The sequence below is a fragment of the Electrona antarctica genome (assembly GCF_951216825.1).
Source record: "Electrona antarctica genome assembly, chromosome: 10".
NCBI lineage: Eukaryota > Metazoa > Chordata > Actinopteri > Myctophiformes > Myctophidae > Electrona > Electrona antarctica.
In genome coordinates this window covers 28,666,252-28,685,284 of record NC_136791.1, presented here as the reverse complement: position 1 = coordinate 28,685,284, position 19,033 = coordinate 28,666,252, and the positions used below count along the sequence as shown (strand labels likewise).

Genomic DNA, 19,033 nt, shown 5'->3' with positions numbered 1-19,033 from the left:
GCCACGCGCCGGAAATAGCCAATCTACAAGCCATGCAGTGGTGGAAAGTAACTATACATTAACTTAAGTACTGTACTTTACTTGAGTATTTCCAATTTCCAATACTTTCACTTCTACTTCTAATTTCACCGGCTTCTACTTCTAATTTTGGATCCAAATATTGTACTCCACTACATTTATTTGAACACTTTAGTTACTAGTTACTTTGGAGATTGTAATTTTGATTAGAAAACATCCATTAACCAATTCCAGCCCTATATACATTTTGGCTATTTTCAAAAGATGTTTGTACACATTTTGAACTTGTGAAATGGGACATTGTGCAATATGAGTACTTTTACTTTTAGTACTTTAAATACATTTTGATGCCGCTACTTTTGTACTTTTACTTGAGTACATTTTTAATACGGGACTTTTACTTAACGGAGTACATGCAGTATTTATACTTTTACTCAAGTGCGCGAAGTGTTATGATCTTGTAGATCTGCTATATTTCGAGTGCCCCGTTGGTTCCAATAAGCAGCGCTCCTCCTCCTAGCTGTGGCAGCAGCACTGCACAGGGCAGGAATTCAAGCTCTTTTTTTGGGAGCGGCACATTCCACAATCCAACATCCTGGGAGGATTTGGCTCTACCATAAATGGTAAGCTTGTGCATATAATACGCTATGACGTAATGGGCATGGCAGGGCCCTGCTGAATCCCTAAAACAAACAGTTGGCGGCCCGGGAGCTCTTATCAGCGGGTTCTGAAAAACTATTCGTCCAACTTTTAACCACTAAGTTAGTTGGAACCGCCCCACCTCCCTATCCCTCCCTCCCCTTCAGTGCTGCAGATCTAAACCAGCTCATGTCACATCTCTGTCTGTTGTAGGAAGTAATATCGGATCTGACTCCACACAACACGAATTTACTGAGAAGATCTATTCTTCTACAACATCTTGCATTGTTTTAGTACCATATTATCAGCATGCCTGTCCGTGTAGTAATGCAGGGTCCTGGACCTTGGGGATTCCGACTGGTCGGTGGAAAGGACTTCGAGCAACCACTAACTATCTCGCGGGTAAGTGTTGAATGTTAAGTAGTTTCTTTGTAAAAAAAATAAATAAAAAAATATTCTGTTTTAGCGCTGTGCGTTACTTTACTTGCATGATCTGCCGTTTCCTTTCTTACTTCATAAACTTTCACTACTGCACTTTACAAACTTTCACACTTCACAAACTTTCACTAAGTGGAAAAATGTGTTGCAGTAAGCTACGTGCTGACCTCATGTAAATTGACCAAACCCAGAGGGATGTATAGTTGTGTGTGTGTGTGTGATATGGCTGATAACATTTTGGGCAACAACATTCTTCATTGTAGTTCTCCAAATAGACATTGATCTATCCTATTCAAAGGCACACCCCCAGATTTATTGCTTGAATAGTCCATTAAGGTGTGTACATCTTTATCCATTGTCCATTAAGGTGCATGTGTACATCATTATATTTATGTTCTGCTTGGCCAAAGCAGATACAGATATAGGTGAAATTGAGGCACATTACTGCATGTCTCTGTCATGTCTGTGTGAGTGCTACAGCGTCATTTGCGTGTTGTGTTTTTTAATGTATCTGTTTTTGGGGTTTACAGAGAAGAGTAGGCTATCATTCTGTGAAGTTGTGTCCTCCATTGCAACATTGTACAGCTTTACAAGTTTTACAGTTTTATGGTACAGTTCTGCACTGTAAGCAGCAGATAAGATAGACAGTATGTACTTTGTCATTCCTGTCTGTCTGTCTGCTTCCTATAGACCTAGTTGAAAAATGTTGTTTCAGTGCATGGTCACTCGGTCGGTCTACTCCACCCATGGAAAAGTGATTAGGGATTCCACAGCACCATTCTGGAGCCTCATACTAGCTCCAAGCTTTTATCATAGATTGTGTCTCTTGAGACAGGTCTCAGCCCATACATGCCTGCCCACTGACTCAAATACACCTCTTTTACATATCAAGTGTTGCCACTTCTGCATGCCCCCGGGGTGCCTGCTGGTTCAGCCACAGAATGACCTACCTCTGACAATAAGAGATTCTCCGTCATTTCCATCCTTTAAGTAGAACCTAAAAAAATGGTTACTTGACAACCAAACCTGTGACCATGTAGAGTGTAGAGTCTAGTAGTGCACCTTGACATCATGTCCTATTATACTTGAAAGCAATGATGCACTTTATGCACAAGTTACTTTACTCACAATTCTGCGTTGCGCTGCTGAACTATATACTGTAGATGCACCTTGTACTTTGTTTCTTGTACACTATATGGGTTCTTGAAGACTCATACGCTGAGTTGGCGGTGCGCCGGTGCCTGGATTTGAACCTATTGTGAACTTGTGGTCCATTGGCGAGACACAATGTTTTATTGTAAACAGCAAAATCATTCAGTGTTTTTAATAACAATTTTGTGTCTCCTGGTTTTGGAGACACAGTGTGTTCTCTGTTCATGTTTTCACAAACTAACTTCTCTTCAACTGGGATTTCATATTAATGGCCAATAAATTGTGTGTAGAACGTTTCACGCAATTTGCTCAAAAACCCAGGCAGAAAATCAGGTATAAGCGTTTTTCATACTGCTCAAAATGGTGGAATATCTGAGGGCGGATCTTACTTGTCAAAGTGACAGATGTGTTCCCCATGAGTCATGGAACATGTGGAAACAAGTGCCATGACTTTTGGCCAAATGAGGCATGAGTTATGCCTGTTCAAAGCTTTCATTTAAAATAAAAATAATCACACCTGTGTGAACTGAGTGGTGTAAGGTCTTATATAGCCTGATCAGCTGTGGTCTGACGTAATGTCTGACGTAATGAAATCACACCCGGGTGAACTGGGTGACCGTAGCAACCATGCTCATTTTTTTAGTTTTTAGTTTCATAAGCATATGACGCTGCATGTATTTATTATGGGCAGAAGAAGAGTTTTCACAAAACAGCGATTTTCATTGGCTCATAAAACCTTCATTATTTCACTTAAAAAAATGTACTTCCAATTTTATTTGTCCGTATAGGTCCAAAGTTCACGTGTAGAGATTTTCGTGCATTTTGATCAAAGATCCCGGGGGAGATAGATAGAGAACTGTTTCATATAATTCAAAATGGCGGGTGATCGTCAAAAATAAGAACACGTTACTTTGAGGAGACGCCAAATGGTTCATGAGCTATGCGTGGTCGAAGTTTGCATTTTCAATTCAGTGCTATAGCGCCACCCTTTGGCCAATGGTCGTGAGCTTCGCATCATCACCGTTTGGCATGGCCCTCTACCATGTTGCCGAGTTTCGCGAAAACCGACTGCACGGTTCAGCCAGAACTGCTATTTTTGGCGGAAGGAGAAGTACTTGGTCCCGAAAGTTTGGAATGCCCATCCATGTTTATCCATAAATTACCCTGTACAAATAAACTCAACCACCTACTGGTAGCACTATGACCTTAAAAGGTCATAATAACTTTAAAAAAAAACTCACACTCGTGTGAAGTGATCATCATACGCCACATTCCGTGCTCAGACAATCAAATTATCAGTGGTACACACAGACATAGGATTGCCTAGCGCCCCTCTAAAAGAGAACGGACTAATGACAAAATCTGTCGCATGGACAGAGATTTAATTTCCGTTGGCTTGCATTTAACTGATGCCGATGACTATTTATTATTACATGCTATGTTATTGCATCCTCTATAGGTCTCCCCAGGCAGCAAAGCTGCACAGGCCGACCTGTGCATCGGAGACGCCATCTTGGCTATTGATGGAGAGTCTACCGGCTTCATGACACACCTGCAAGCACAGAACAAGATCAAGGGGTGCTTAGAGGAAATGGTCCTCTCTGTAGACAGGTAAGGATGTTGGCATGCTCCTTTCTGATGATCTGCATGCCCTTAGGCCTGAAGAGAGGAGTGAGTCATAGGAGACAGCAGCGCTACGGTACAGCTGTTGAGGGAGGGAGTGATGTGGTTTTGTTCGTTCATGTTTTGGGAAGGCGAGACTATCCTTGGTTTTACTTCCCTTTCCAATTACCGATGTGTATATGGCACACTGTAATGCTATTCCATATTGTGATCTCAAGCATTTTTGAATAAATATAAGTGAAGTATGTTAAGTAAGCAGAATGTTTGTTTGGATTGGGGCTTTTTTGTTCATGAAATTAGGAGGAAAAAGTACAGCCTACTCGGGGTGAAATTAGAGGAAGAATCTCTTCACCAAAATAGACACTTAAGAACTATGTTGCATTCAAAAATAGGGCCTCATCCCTTCGCCAAAATAGACACTTACAAAGAACTATGTTGCATTCAAAAATAGGGTCTAATACAAGTTAACATTTGCTTTTGATGATACCATCACTTGAGAGCACAGTTGCTCCTAAATAGTTGCACAGTGAGCGAATAATTTCAACCACATTGAATTTTAAATCTCTGAAAAACGGTAAATCAGTACTAATTTATGCCTCCCCATTAACTCTGAAAGTATCGAACGTGATTTATAGCAGAGTCAAATGCTTTTCCAAGATGATACTAGCATATCCATTACACATCTTGAAGCATTCTGTGTGCTCTCTTCTTTTCTTTCAGATCGGAGACTAAATTGTGGTCGCCGCTTTCATCCGAGGAAGGGAAGGCAAATCCTTACAAGATGAATCTTGCAACAGAGCCACAGGTGTGTCTTCTGACTCGACATGAAAGATGTTGTGAGGCATAAGTCTTTAAAAAATGACTTGAGCTCTGTCATTTAGAGAGTCAACATGGAAGTCATGTGCCCAGGTAGCCATGCAGTTTCTGGAAGCCTGCACGTTCCCACAAAGCCAACAAAGGCTTGGTGGTTTTATACTACGACTGTACCGACGATGAAGTCATTGTTTACTTCCCAACAGGCCAGTTCCTAGGAGACGGCACTTTATCAGCCAAGCTCTGACGCAAGACTCAGTTCCTGCCTGCTGAGCGGAAAATAGAGGCCAAAGTGTGAATTCATGTAGGAAACGTGTGGTGTGTCACAGCTTTCACAGCTCACCATAGTAGTGCATTTTTTTGCTCACACATAATGTATGTATGACTCACTGTTTCAAGCACCTGTCTGTTTCCTTAATTGTCACCTGGATGTCCTTTCACTGTCCATGTCTGTGCTGTACTTTACCTACTTTTAGTAAAGAAAACATGTCTTATACACAGTAGCTCCAGTCAGTTGCTACTAGTGAGGAGAGTGGTGTTATTCTAAAAGATAAATGTTGGATGCTTGAAGCATGAGCTATATTTGGAGGCATTTCCGCGTTCCCACTGAAGCATGGGCTAGGTTTGGAGGTATTTATGTGTTCACTACTTTGATCAGATGCCAGGCACATGACTTGTGTATAATTTGAGGTCCATATTACGTAGTTGGTTAGCTTTAAGTTCAAGGCTAAATCCATATACTCATACATTGTGTCATCCACGAGTTTAGTTGTATGTATTTAAATTGAGGCCACATAAATAAATGATACAATGATCACCTTTTCTAAAGACCACAAACTGCACTGCTTCGTGCATCCATAACATAGCAGAAGTTGTGTAGTTTCACTAGACCATTTATTTATCCTCCAAACCAGTGGTTTTCAACCTATTTCACATTAAGGCCCATTATGTATTCGGCATTTGAGCCACGGACCACCATTTGATGACATTTAGCCTCTCAGACCCAGCCAAGACTAAACACTTTTTGTTGTCGTTGGATAAGGTTTTGTCTACAATTCCATGATTTTGGCAAACGTTGACCAAAATAACAATTCTTCTACATTCTCTAATTGTGTAGACTTCTTGTAAATTAACTTAAGTAATGCACATTCCAATACAATAATGTAACTCTTGAGAGTGTAAAATTAAACCCAATGAAACTAAACCAAATTTTGTTTCATTTTACACTCAATATATAAGGGTCCATTTGGTTACCAACTTTTCATCATTTAGCTGGGGACCGCATGGAACCCCTCAAGACCACTGGTGGTCCCCGGACCACTGGTTGAAAACCACTGCTAAACATTGAGTCCCAGTTCATTGGCTGTGAAAAAAAGTCTTTGTCTGAAAGCTTCCGTCTGTACCGTTGCATAACTTGCATTAACTTCTTTTGACATGAGTGTGCATGTTTAGCAAATCTCTTGTCTTTGCTTCACAGAAGAAAAAAAAGCTCTGTTAACACAATTGAATGTGTAATTGACAGGAGATGAAACACATAGGCTCTGCTCACAACCGGAGTGCTTTGCCATTCGCTGCCTTTGGGTCCACGGTAGTGACCAATCAGTACAACAATCCCGCTGGTCTCTACTCCTCGGAGAACATTCAAATCTTCAACTCAGCTGTGGATGATGTTAAAAACATTGTTGCTGCTACTGAACCCAGCAATGTGTAAGTTCATTGGGCCCACACCCTTTTTCTCAACCAGCAAATACATGGAGCATTCTCTTAGACTAACTATATTTTCAGTAAACACGTCAACTCCATTTATCTAGTATGTTAATTTGAATTAATAGACTGGTTACTGTTTGCGCCAAGCAGTGCCGCCCGCCGCTAGGCATACGCACGGTACGCATTGTGCGTAGGGCACCACGCCGAGGGGGCACCAAACTGCGCCAAGCCGATCCTCATAATAATCATTTTCTCTGTGGCTCCATCACATCAACAATAACAAGCGTCAGTGGCGACATTTAGAGGGGCAGGTGCCTTGTGCAGCGCGTGGAACCGGCCGGTTGTCCTTAATAGTGTGAGATTTATAGATTTTGGGGCATAAATAATATATTCGAAGCTTTTTATCAAGAATTGATCAATGTCACCATGGTCCACATACTGTACAGTGAGATCTGTTAGTAATGCTGAAAGTGTTTTAATGCTGAAAGTGTTTTGAGCCTTAAATTAACACACAGGATTTTACTGCTTATCCCCTCTTGTTCTTCAGACCAGACCCATCAAAGCCAGGTAAACGGCCGCCAGTCACAGAAGATTCTGAGGTGTACAAAATGCTGCAGGAGAACCAGGAGTCTGACGAGCCTCCTCGACAGTCGGCCTCCTTCAAAGTACTTCAGGAGATTCTTGAGACGGGTAGGAATCCCAGATATCATCACATAATGATTCCCCGATAATGAGCTTGGGGGACCCTGAATACACAGCTAGTGCTACCAGTCAGTTTAATCACTTAAATCCTGTTGACTGAGGTCCCCGAGGGTCTATCATTGGGCCATTATGTCTTTGCCTCTAGTCTACACCAAATCTCTGTTGAAAATAGCAACCTGATAGCCGAATGGTTAGGGCGCATACCTCATGGGTGCAAATGCTTTAGCCCCGTTTGGATTCCTGGCTGACCGGAACCATTTGCTGAATGTCATCCCTCTACTCTTTCTCCACCTTTTAAAGGCATATTTTCGCCTAATGTTCGCCTGTTATGACATGCCCAGAATAGGGTTGCTAGGGTTCAAGTGGTTAAGATATAACATTATATTTCCCGCCCTCTGTTTTGATGTCTCTCTTTGCGTACTATCGGTAACAGAACAGGACCCCCCCCCCCCCCCCCCCCACCCCCAATGCAAATATTTGAGTTAAAAACGTTCGCTCTGAAAGAATATATATTCAAAGATTTGCGCCACATTTTCAAGATTTTTCAAAAATAGCAGACCTACAAGCTCGTAGCGCGGCACTCTGTGCTTGTAGATCTGCTATTTTTCAATAGCTAAAGTGTAACATAATGCATAAAACACCAAAAGGGGTTCCCGTTCTGAATGGGTTAAAATGAGAAAGTGTCAGGGTATAGATAGAACATCAGAGGTTGTAGGCAAGAACATATTGAACTAAAAATGTGAGCGTCTGTGCTTGTATGTCTCCACTGTCATTTCTGTAGGTGACCCTGAGAAACCGTCGGGGTTCAGGAGCGTCAAGCCACCCACATCAAAAGTTGGAGCATCATTGGGAAATGCAGATAAATTACCCATATGTGACAAATGTGGATCAGGGATTGTGTAAGTAGCCTATCTCTCAGTATGTGTATATCATTTGTTTTACTGGTTATCTGTATATCTAGAGCGCAGTGTTGTTTTTGGCAGCAAATTTTGATTTTAGTTTTAGTTTTAGTCATAGTCTCTTGAATAGTTTTCATTTAGTTTTAATAATGACACGATGATGTCATATTTTAGTCACCTGGAATGTTTTAGTGTTAGTCTAGTTTTAGTTGACTACATCTATAGTTGATTTAGTCGACTAAAATGTATTTTGGCGGGCCTTGATGCCGTCGTAATGACTGTTTTTACACTTGCTGAACATAGCTATTTTCATGCAATTCACGCATGCAACCAAGTGTAAAATGACTTATACTGGATCTCTTGTCCACTAGTCCCTTCCTATCATTTTATTGTAGTTTTTAGCTGTTGACGAAATTGTCAATACATTTATTTTTTGTCATCATAGCTTAGTTTTCATTTCATTTCCATTTAGTTTTCGTCAGTGAAAAAAGGTAGTCGATGAACATTTTTCATCTTAGTTTTAGTCGACAAAAACAACACTGCTAGAGTGTGTGGAAGAGTCATTGGTCACTTGAGAATATATACAATATAAGTGTAATATACAACTGACTATTATGCCAATATGTTTCAATATCAGAATATATGATAGGACACTAATTTGAAATGGCTCTATGGCCTAATGACAGTCAATTTGGGGTCTGTAGTCAAGTTTGAAAACCCCTGCTGTAGATTTCACTCTTCCTTCAAAAGGTTCAGAAGTGATCACTGACCGGTGTCAATGTTGCACAGTCTCTCTACACCAGGAAGGTTGCCACATGGTGACACAACATTGTGATGTAACACAGAACACAGAAGATCCTAGATATATACAAGGATTGTTAAAAAGAATTATTGTGGTTTTCTTTTTGGGCTTTGTCTCCACCTTGTGGTTGATTTTATTCTTTCAGGGAACGGCATAGGATAAGGTTTCTGACAGTGTAATTGGCTGATGTTGGCAGGCTTGACTGCATGCCTGCCATAAGTATGTAATTGAGGGGTTGTTAACTCTTTGTTTAGGAGGTGTTAAGACTTAAGGGATGTCTTTAGGGTGTTTTGAGGAGCCTAAAGCGTGGCTTTGAAACAACGTTGTGGCACAAAGTCTTGTCTATTATGCTTACACAAGGCATGACAGTATTGGCCTCTCTGGAGGACGAAATGGAGAAACGCAGCCTCTTTATCATCTAGAACTTGGAACACATTATTATTATTATCATTATTCATTTAAACCTTTTATGTCTGTAATATTTTGTTCTTAACTTTTATTTAGATTGATGAATTCCTCGGTCAACATTTATATTTATTATGTCTTAAAGGGGCATTCCACTAATTTTCAACATTTTACTATGTCATTAATATACCCCCATTCTGTGTTTCCCAGAACTGTAATTATGAAAAAAACATTAACATGGTAAAACACATCTTGATGACATCATCAAGATGTGTTTCACCATGTTAATGATTTTTTCAGACCTCTAGTTCTAGGAAACACAGAATGGGGGGACTTTTGTATTATTTCCACACAACAGCTCTAAGGTATATTAATGACATAGTAAAATGTTGAAAATGAGTGGAATGCCCCTTTAAGGTCCTTACAGACGCAAAGACCTTTAGTTGTACTTTAATTGATATAAAGGCCTACTGACTAACAGTCGGTATAGGATAATTAATAGCTGAGAGACTGCCTCCAAAGTCCAAACCTTAAAATAAGGTTTTATGGTTTTACGTTCTGGATTGCATGCATATTTAATTTAAATTTACTTTCTATTGACTGCAGTTATTATGAAAAATATGCCTCTTTTGCCTTTGGTGGAGCGAACAAAGTTATAGTGTTGGGAAATGGCATATACAGTATGTGAGCTATATTCTCCTTATATATGATTTAACTAATACAATGACTTCCAATTACATAAATGGTTAACATAAATTAAACATTAATTAAAAAAATGGAAAATTGGAATGTTAATAATCTGACACTAGGTTTTGTTTTGTAATTACAAGGAAGTGTTAGAGAACATTAATGTTAAAGTTTGCGAAGTTAAAACGTTGGTGAATCAAATTTAAAAGGCTGCAATATGAAGAAAACATTATTGTGTTTAGTTGGCACAAAGCTGCATGATGACACTTTAGACTAGAGTGATGGACAGTGACATGATTAACACAAGTTATATAGCCTCTATCCTATAGCTGCGGGAACCCCTTTTGGTGTTTTAAGCATTATGTTATAATTTAGCTATTGAAAAATAGCAGATCTACAAGCTCATAGCGCGGCACCGACCTACGAGCTTATAGATCTGCTATTTTTGAAAAATCGTGAAAATGTGGCGCAAACCTTTGAATGTATTATTCTTTCAGAGCCAACGTTTTTAACTAAAATCTTTGCTTCTGGGGGGTCCCTGGAATAACATATGTTCAGATGGGGGTCGGCGGCCAATTGACATGAAAATGTTTGAGAACCAAAATGTTTGAGAACCACTGACAAACATAGGAAAACTGTCAGGATTTAGAAGATATTTGTAGAATCGTCCTCAGGTCTAAATGGGTTAAAGGGAAAACATTGGTTATCAACCTGAATCCCATTGTTCTGAAGTGAGTTCAGCAATACAGTGCTGCAAAGTATACCCTATGTCTTATGTGTATTCCTCCACAAAGTCAAATGCATTGTCAATGCTGACCTCCCCCTGGCCAGCCTGATGGAGGGGAAAGGAACTGGTCGGAATAACATGTTCCTTTCACGCACTACGTCCGGCCGGGGAAACTCCCCCCCCCCCCCCCCCACCCCCTGTCAGGTGAAAAGAAGCAGCCTGGACTCCTCATGCATAGTAGGAAGCATGAGGTTAGCCTGCTGCCCCCCCCCCCCCACACACACACACACACTGGGTGAAAAAATGGTTTGCAAAATCGTGGGATAAAAAATGTATAGTAAATGCATTGTTTAACGTCATCGAGCACGCAGACAACGCAAGTTTGTCAACATTTCACAGAGTGATACACAGAAGGCAGGGTATTTTTTTGCCACACTATATTATTGATCAGAACAATGGGATTTGTAAAATAGGCAAACTTCCAAAACAGCACCAAGCGCAACATTCAAGCAGTCAATAAGTTAGGGTCTGCAAATAAAATCTCCTTTTTTTTTTTTAAGGGACTAGTTTTACACTCTCGAAGTAATGATGATTTGGTGAACTTTGAAATATAAAACCGTGAATGAACCGTGATATGATGTATTTGTCCAACAGGGGGATGATCGTGAAGTTGCGAGACAAGTTCCGTCACCCTGAATGCTACGCCTGCACAGACTGCGAGATCAACCTAAAACAAAAGGGCCATTTCTTTGTGGAGGACCAGATATATTGTGAGAAGCACGCACGCGAGCGAATGACTCCACCCGAGGGCTACGACGTGGTCACTGTCTACCCCAAGTAGATCCCTCTCTGCTGCTCGGAATGGCTTTTCGGACTGCTGCACCTTCGCTATTATAGGATACGCCTCATAATCCAAGACTTTCATTACATTTGCTCATCCTATGCTCGGTCAACTCCTCCAGTGTTCATTTAACTCTAATCAGGGACGTGCACACATAGACATCAAAGGGGGCTTCAGCCCCTGCCCTTTTACCCGTCTATAAAACAACTGCCCTTTCCAGACCACAAATGCAGCGTTTACTATGGTGAAAGAAATGCAAATGCAACTCCTTTCCATGCCATGCCGGAGGGCAGCATTCAGGAGAATTGCTTTTTTTCCCGAAGTCTCCTGAACTTGAACACAGAATTTTGAGTTGAACAAATTTGTTTAGAAATCCATATGTTGTACACCGCATCTCCACTAGCTAAAGAGTGCTGGGTTGCTCCCCGAAAATAGCTGATCTATAAGCTCTCAACGCGTTGGAAGCTTGTAGATCAGCTATTTTTGTCCTAAAGTGTCCTTTTTCAGCCCCTGACCCCTCTAACACTCTCTGCACGTCCCTGACTCTGATAGTGTACAAAATGTAACCAAATGAACACGCTCAGAGTTCCAAATGGATACAGGAACAGAGGACTTTACTGTATACTTCAGCGGAACTATGAACTTGTATTATGCTTCGGTGCGGCCACTTTTACACATGAGATTAAAGTAGTCCGTCTTTGACTTATTTGCACATTTAGTACAAAAGGAGACGCATGATGACCATGAATAAATATGATGTTGTAATTAATACATGCACTCATTTGTACTCCCAAAAACCTTTTGTTTCCCCCAACAAATCTCAAATTGCTGTCGGGCAGAAACCTTGTATGTCCATATTTCAGCTTTATATGTTTATAGATTTGCTATTTTAAAATGTTAAACTAAATAAAGTTAAGGACATAACGAGGGCTCCACCTGACAGCAACGGGTTGTTCCATCAGAAGCTTGATGCAGGGATACAGCCACATGTATGTTGCTTTATATTGTGTTTATTATGTTTGTGACATGAAAGAAAAGGGTAAACTGCATGATATGCAAGCCATAAATGACAGTGAATTATTCTTTTCATATTCTAAACACAAGGTGTTTCCTATGCCTCAAAACAGCTCATAGACACCAAACCAAATTTTGCTGAATAAATATTTTTATCTTAAACCCGATCGTCTTCACAAATGATTGTCTCCACCAGGCCGAAGGCATGGGGAGAGAGTATGTTTTGCACTCCGTCCGTGTGTGTCCGTCCGTCTGTTACCAGTTAATCTCTGGCACCGTTAACCCGGTTGATGCCAAACTTTGCACACACACACTCCCTGGATGCCAATGATGAACCTCTGCCCCACATTTTCCAGAACTGCCTGTTATAGCGCCACCAGGATGCCGACTTTTGTAAAACACATTTTACACATTACTCCTCCATATTTTGTCCAAAAATCCCGCAAATCTCATATTCCATCCTGATTGGCTAAATTTCCAGGATTGGCCCGTTTTGAACAAAAAGCCTCAAATCATGAACGCAGCGTACATTAATAGCACCCTTTTCACATTGGCTTATTATAGTGCCACCAGGAGGCCACAACAACCTGACCTGCCCTGGTATGGTGGAGACCTGTGCCCCGAGGGGCACTTTTTCTAGTTGGTTGTACTTCACGGCCTTATACATGCAATATTGTGAAAGATGCATACAAAATAAGGGTTGTGGAGTAAGCAAGGAAGGATTATTCTTTTGATTAAAATAAAAACGTATTAAAGGGTTAAAGCTCTCTTCTGATAATCATTGCGGTGATTGTTCAGTAAACTCTGAAGTTCTTAAATGGACAGGAATACATTTTCAGGTGGCTTGCGGCGCTTGCCAATCAATTTAAAATCAATTTAAATTTGAATTTATCAGCTTCAATTCCAGGCTCCAGTTTGGTCTTCTCATTTCATTGTGCCATTACCTGCCTCCCTCCTGATTGGATGCAATTGGTATCCCGAACTGAAAAAAGCCTTTTCTGCTTACTAAAGAGCTGCATGCTGCATGAACAAACACTAATGTCGGCTCAATACTATCAGAACATAAAGCTATTTAACACTTCATTTCACAAACAAAATGACATTTAACCATTCGCAAATAAAACATTTTGAAGGCACATCTCATAAGTGCCTTATAATGAATTTCGTTACCAGGTGTGATGCAAGGCATGGGTCGTTCGAGGTACCATAATACGGTGATGCTGCGCCCACTAGTTCGTCAGAAAACAAACCGGCTGGGCTGCCATATGTAGCCGGTGGTGGAAAATAGTCTGAAATGTGCCCAGCACGTTGGTCGTCGGCCATGCGTAAAGACTCGGTCAGTGCCCAAATGTAGTTGTGCGCAAAGCGCAAAGTTTCGATTTTGGTCAGCTTCGCTTCGTCCGGCAAAACCGGGAGGATGCTTCTCAGGACATCGAGGGCGGAGTTGAGGTCGTGCATCCTGTGGCGTTCTCTGTCGTTCGCCTTCGTCCTGCGCCTCATCCCCCTCTGTCCTCCAGACACTTTGTATTTGGTTTGGCTTTTCGTTCTTGGTGCTGAGGCGACGTTTCCTTCACTGTGAGTCGGTTGTTTTCGACAGAGATGTCCCGTGCAGGGGTCCCCTGATGGTGCGTCGCCGGTTGCGAGAGGCTCTGCATCTTTGGGTAGGCGCAGCTCAACAGGTGCGCCCTGCAGTTCCGGTAACATCCTGCAGGTTCTAGCACGAGACAAACTGGTTTAGGCTATTTATTATCAGATCAGCTGTTTCTTTAAAGACATGTTCATTAGATACTAATATCCACAACATTTTGGTTTTATAGGCTATAGCCTACTATAGTACTAGGCTACTAGCCTAGTAATATTATCAAAAGCCTATATGCCATCATCAACAACACACAACTGATATAGTTAATATACTTACTGTAGCCTGGTAGTGTATAGCTGGATCTTAAAACGGAGAGTTTTGTCGTTTGTCTTTCTCCTCAATAAGCCCCTGTCAGTGTGAGAGCAGCTGACAATGAGGGCTTGATGCTCATCTCTGTCATTTTATGTGGCCTTTATCTTATCTTGTTCTGTGGAGTGCGCCTGTCAAGTGGCCAATCAGCATCCAGACAGCGCTGTCCTGCGTGGTGACTTTGCTCTGTTTTTATTATCTGCGTGTTGTCTTTGTATAGTGGCTGCTATTCACTTCAATTGATATGCACTCGTGGTGCTTCAATACACGAATTGTGATGACAAAATGTGCGCTGCTACGACGCGGATCACAATGTAGATGAGAAACGCTTACATTATTATTAGTTCAATATTAATTAAACAGCATCACGCACAGTTTTACACCCGAACAATATTACGGTAACAAATTCGCAATAAACTAACACATGCAAGACTATATTGTGATTTATGTATAGGCCTACTACATCATGTTTTCATGGACAGATATTGACATCTTCATTTCATTGTTGTAAGCCATTAATGGTATAGGACTCTAATTGACCATCTCCCCGCTACTTAAATTATGAACAATCAGTTCTTATACCTCGAAAGCCTATACTTTGAACAGGGCATCGCTTACAAAACACATGGTATAGGCTATTTAACTCAAGATGATGTTGGAAAATCGTCTTTAAGGAGACATGTATTTTTGTTATTTTGTAAGCAAAGGAAATAACAATAACCCTAACGCCCGCATCACAACCTATATATCCTAGGCCTACTTGCCCTTGTTCTTTACGGAATAACATGATAGATTGAAATAATGGGGTTAAAACACTTTGGACGTCCAAAAGCCCTTTCTGATACACCACTTTACGCATTCCAAATACTGAACTTTACTGAGTAGTGTGCATGCTAATAAACGAAGGCCTGTACATTATGTTCCACTCTATAAGGAGGACTGCAGAGGAAATAACTGGATAAGATCAATGTTCAACAATCAACACACATTCTAAATTGAAATTGAACTTCTCTGTTGCATGTTAGCCTAATTTTGTGTCCGAACAGTGTTTGTGCGCATATCATTTGAGATTTTGGTAACCCCATATTGAACATTTATGAACACTGAACATTTATTGGACATTTGGAGCCTGTTGCTTACAGGCAGTTTAATTAGCTATACATTTCTATTTGTCCATAAAGCCTAAATAAACTAAACATTTTACAAATGTAGTGAAAAGAACAGTTCGTATTATTGCGTTAAAGCGCGATATGTTGGCAGTTTGATGAAGACACATTACGCATAGGTCCACCGCACGAAAAGTATTTGAAAGAGTAAAACCTTTTGTCTAAACTGAGAGCACAAAGGATCCTGCTCTGTGTCACATCAATATCAACTACATTTATGCAAAACTGTGAACACAACTGTGTGCGCTATGACCTCCCCAAATTGCATCCAAATACCGACCAATAGTTGGTGGCGCATTTTATTTTAAAGTATAGGTGATGTTAGTTTTAATTTTTAAAAGGTATAAGAATAATAGCCCATACATAAAGACTATACACACGTGCTCCACCGTTTATACATGGGAGGATGGGAGTGTGGCACTGCTCAAACAAGATTTACCAGCATTGCCAACAAAGGATCACAAGCACGTACTCCTTAACTTTCTGTCTAAATATGTATTTTGGGAGCCCTCTGATAACCATATGCTTTCAATAAAATGGACAAATACACACGTGCGATAGCGGAGATGGTGCCTTGCTGTTATAAAAGGCACGAAAAGTCTAAAGTAAACGGAATATTACCACTTTACAAATAATCATTGATGCCAAATCCATATTCGGATATCACGAACAGGTGTGGGTTTGAATCTGGTCAGTCTCTCTCCTTGATTTTTATCAGTGTACTGTAGTGTCCTGCTTGTTATGCAAAGTATAGGCAAACATAGGCTGCCAGTTGCTGTGGAAATAGCAGATATCGGAGCAGACTTTGGTGCGAAAGTGATTTAACAATATTTAACAATAAACTGAGCAAGCTTGAGAGCAGGTGATACCTGCCCGAGTCCCCTGATTAATACGCCCTCTACCACTTCACTTTATAGTCTCTTGTGCTTATTTATTAAACGAAATCTATTTATTATTATTTTAGCAAACAGAGGTACCAGGTGGAGCTTTATTTTCGTCCTCAGCTTTTGTTTGAAGGACGTTTTGAAGGGGCAATCAAAGTCCAACAACTCGCTGACCAGATTGTTACCATTCCAAACTAGCAGCGGAGGCCATTCAATGTCCCCCCTCCTCTTGTTCTGGGTTGTAAAGGGCCGCGAAGAAAGACGAAGAAGAAAAAAAGGAAACTTCTTAAGAAAGAAAAAAAAAACACATCTTAAAAAACATTTAATTGCAACCCGGATGCCATATGTACACCTCTTGTGAAACCCCCAAACAATGTCTGAGTCTTTACAAAGTGCAGAGTGCGCCTTTTGGAGACGCGTGCGCCTTTGGAGAGGTGTGTGCGCATGTTGCATCGTGACCAGAATGACCCCGAACACACTTTGCCAAAGAAGCAATTCAGTTTTAATGTGCTTTGGATCTCCTTTTCATGGACTATTATGTATTGTAACTCTAATCTAAGCCTTTAAAGAACATGTACACCAATTACAATGAAAGTTGTCCATGGGACAATTCTTGTAAAGGCCGTTTAAGCTTTAAATAATAATAGGATTATGGCACTAATGGCAGCAAGTTCGTTCCCTTTCAGCACAAAAACAATACAAGTTTTGTTTTGAATCCAGGCAGCCTGTTTACAGTTGAGCCATGCAGGGCTCTCCTGCTTTAAGATTTATCTCGCAATTGGATGCACTCATATATATATATATCATTATATTGATCTCCTTATAATGTACTCTTTTAATAGGCTTTAATCAAAGTAAATCTGTCATGTCAAGTGGAAAACTTAAGTTTTCCACATGACATGACAAATTTACTTTTTTTGTGTTCATATATAGGTAGCCTAATATTATAGCCTATATATTGCTTAATTGTTTGATCTAAACTTAAACACACCAAATGGAGATAAGTGTCAGATATCACCCCCAATATCAGCCAATTAAATGTAAAAGCATGTATGATATTATTTAGAATTAATGTAGTTTTCAATATTTTTGCAATAAATCCCAATACTGTCTGTGTTTACATATAAAAAAAGATGATAGATCAATCAGTTACGGTAATCTAAAAAAGAAATGGTGCCATTTCCCCCAACTGTATATACGGATGGAAGACAATGTAGATAATGGTGGCAGATGCTGCACATAAACTCTTCTCTTGCTGTCCAGGCTTTACACTAGTGTGCCAGGGACGTGCACACATAGACATCAAAGGGGGCTTCAGCCCCTGCCCTTTTACCCGTCTGTAAAACAACATGCCCTCTCCAGACCACGAATGCAGTGCTCCTTTCCATGCCATGCCATGCCGGAAGGCAGCTAGCATTCAGGAGAATTGCTTTTTGAAGTCCCCTGAACTTGAACACAGTATTTTTGAAAAATATTGTTTATAAATCCATGTCATATAGCTATAGCATCTCCACTAGCTAAGAAGTGCTGGGTTGTGTCCCGAAAATAGCAGATCTACAAGCTCTCAATGCGTTGCAGGCTTGTGAGCTTGTAGATCAGCTATTTTCGCTATTTTTGTCCAAAAGTGCCCTCTTACGGGATTTCAGCTCCTGCCCCTCTAACACTCTTTGCACGTCCCTGTATAAGTGTGCGCATTCAACTGTATACCCAAATCAATTCAATTCAAAGGAGCTTTATTGACATGAAAACATATACCTTTACATTGCCAATGCAAGTGTAGGCCTATATACCTGTTCTAACCCTTAACAAAAGGTTGACGTGAGTTGTTTCAGGCTCAGTTTCAGGCACCAGGAGGATAATTAGCCTATTTAATTGGACGTTTGTGATTGTCACTCTCATTAGTTATGTTTTTTCCACTTTGAGTCAATCCAACAACATCTACAAATCTACAATGTTTTTTTTAATTTCTTTTTTAGGTTCCATTTCACACACGCGCAAGCGCACGCACGCACACTCTCACACACACACACACACACACACACACACACACACACACACACACACACACACACACACACACACACACACACACACACACACACACACACACACACACACACACACACACACACACACACACACATTATATTTATAACATCTTTATACCTGATGTAGGGAAGGTAGTCGACCACTCGGGGGCACTGTTTCCAACCCCAGTGGAAAACGTTATGCCAGTATTAGATCCCATATCCCGGAGGAACGGTCATTCTAGTGCTTTTTCAGTCTGGATGTTACTCTAGCTGCAGTGCTACCATCAACGTTAACTGGTTAATTAAACTAGTTTTAGCAACTATATATATTGAGATTAATATTATAATATATTAGAAAAACTAGTTTGCATAAAACCAAACCCATACATCAGTTAAAAAAAGGTTGCCAAGACAACCAACTAACCAATCCAAGCGCGACCATCCGTCTGGGCTGTGGGCTCCCTCTGGCAGTGTTGCCATGCCTGCTTATTATAAGCCCCTTTAGGGCACGCATCCGCCTGGGTGACGTCAGACT

The 19,033-nt window shown here is 40.6% G+C and overlaps 1 protein-coding gene across 2 annotated transcripts; it reads left to right on the top strand.

Annotated features, from left to right (window-relative positions):
* The first annotated feature begins 510 nt into the window (after positions 1-510).
* pdlim1 (PDZ and LIM domain 1 (elfin)) lies at positions 511-12,629 on the top strand. 2 transcript variants are annotated; one of them, XM_079512431.1, is made up of 8 exons: positions 511-641; positions 983-1,059; positions 3,707-3,858; positions 4,591-4,675; positions 6,206-6,390; positions 6,938-7,080; positions 7,874-7,991; positions 11,267-12,629. In XM_079512431.1, the coding sequence occupies exons 2-8, from the start codon at positions 985-987 to the stop codon at positions 11,451-11,453; spliced, it is 945 nt and encodes a 314-aa protein (XP_079368557.1). In that variant the 5' UTR covers positions 511-641; positions 983-984; the 3' UTR covers positions 11,454-12,629. The 2 variants fall into 2 exon arrangements, with proteins under 2 accessions (XP_079368557.1, XP_079368556.1); XM_079512430.1 differs by lacking the exon at positions 511-641 and having other exon boundaries at positions 686-1,059.
* The last annotated feature ends 6,404 nt before the right edge of the window (positions 12,630-19,033 follow it).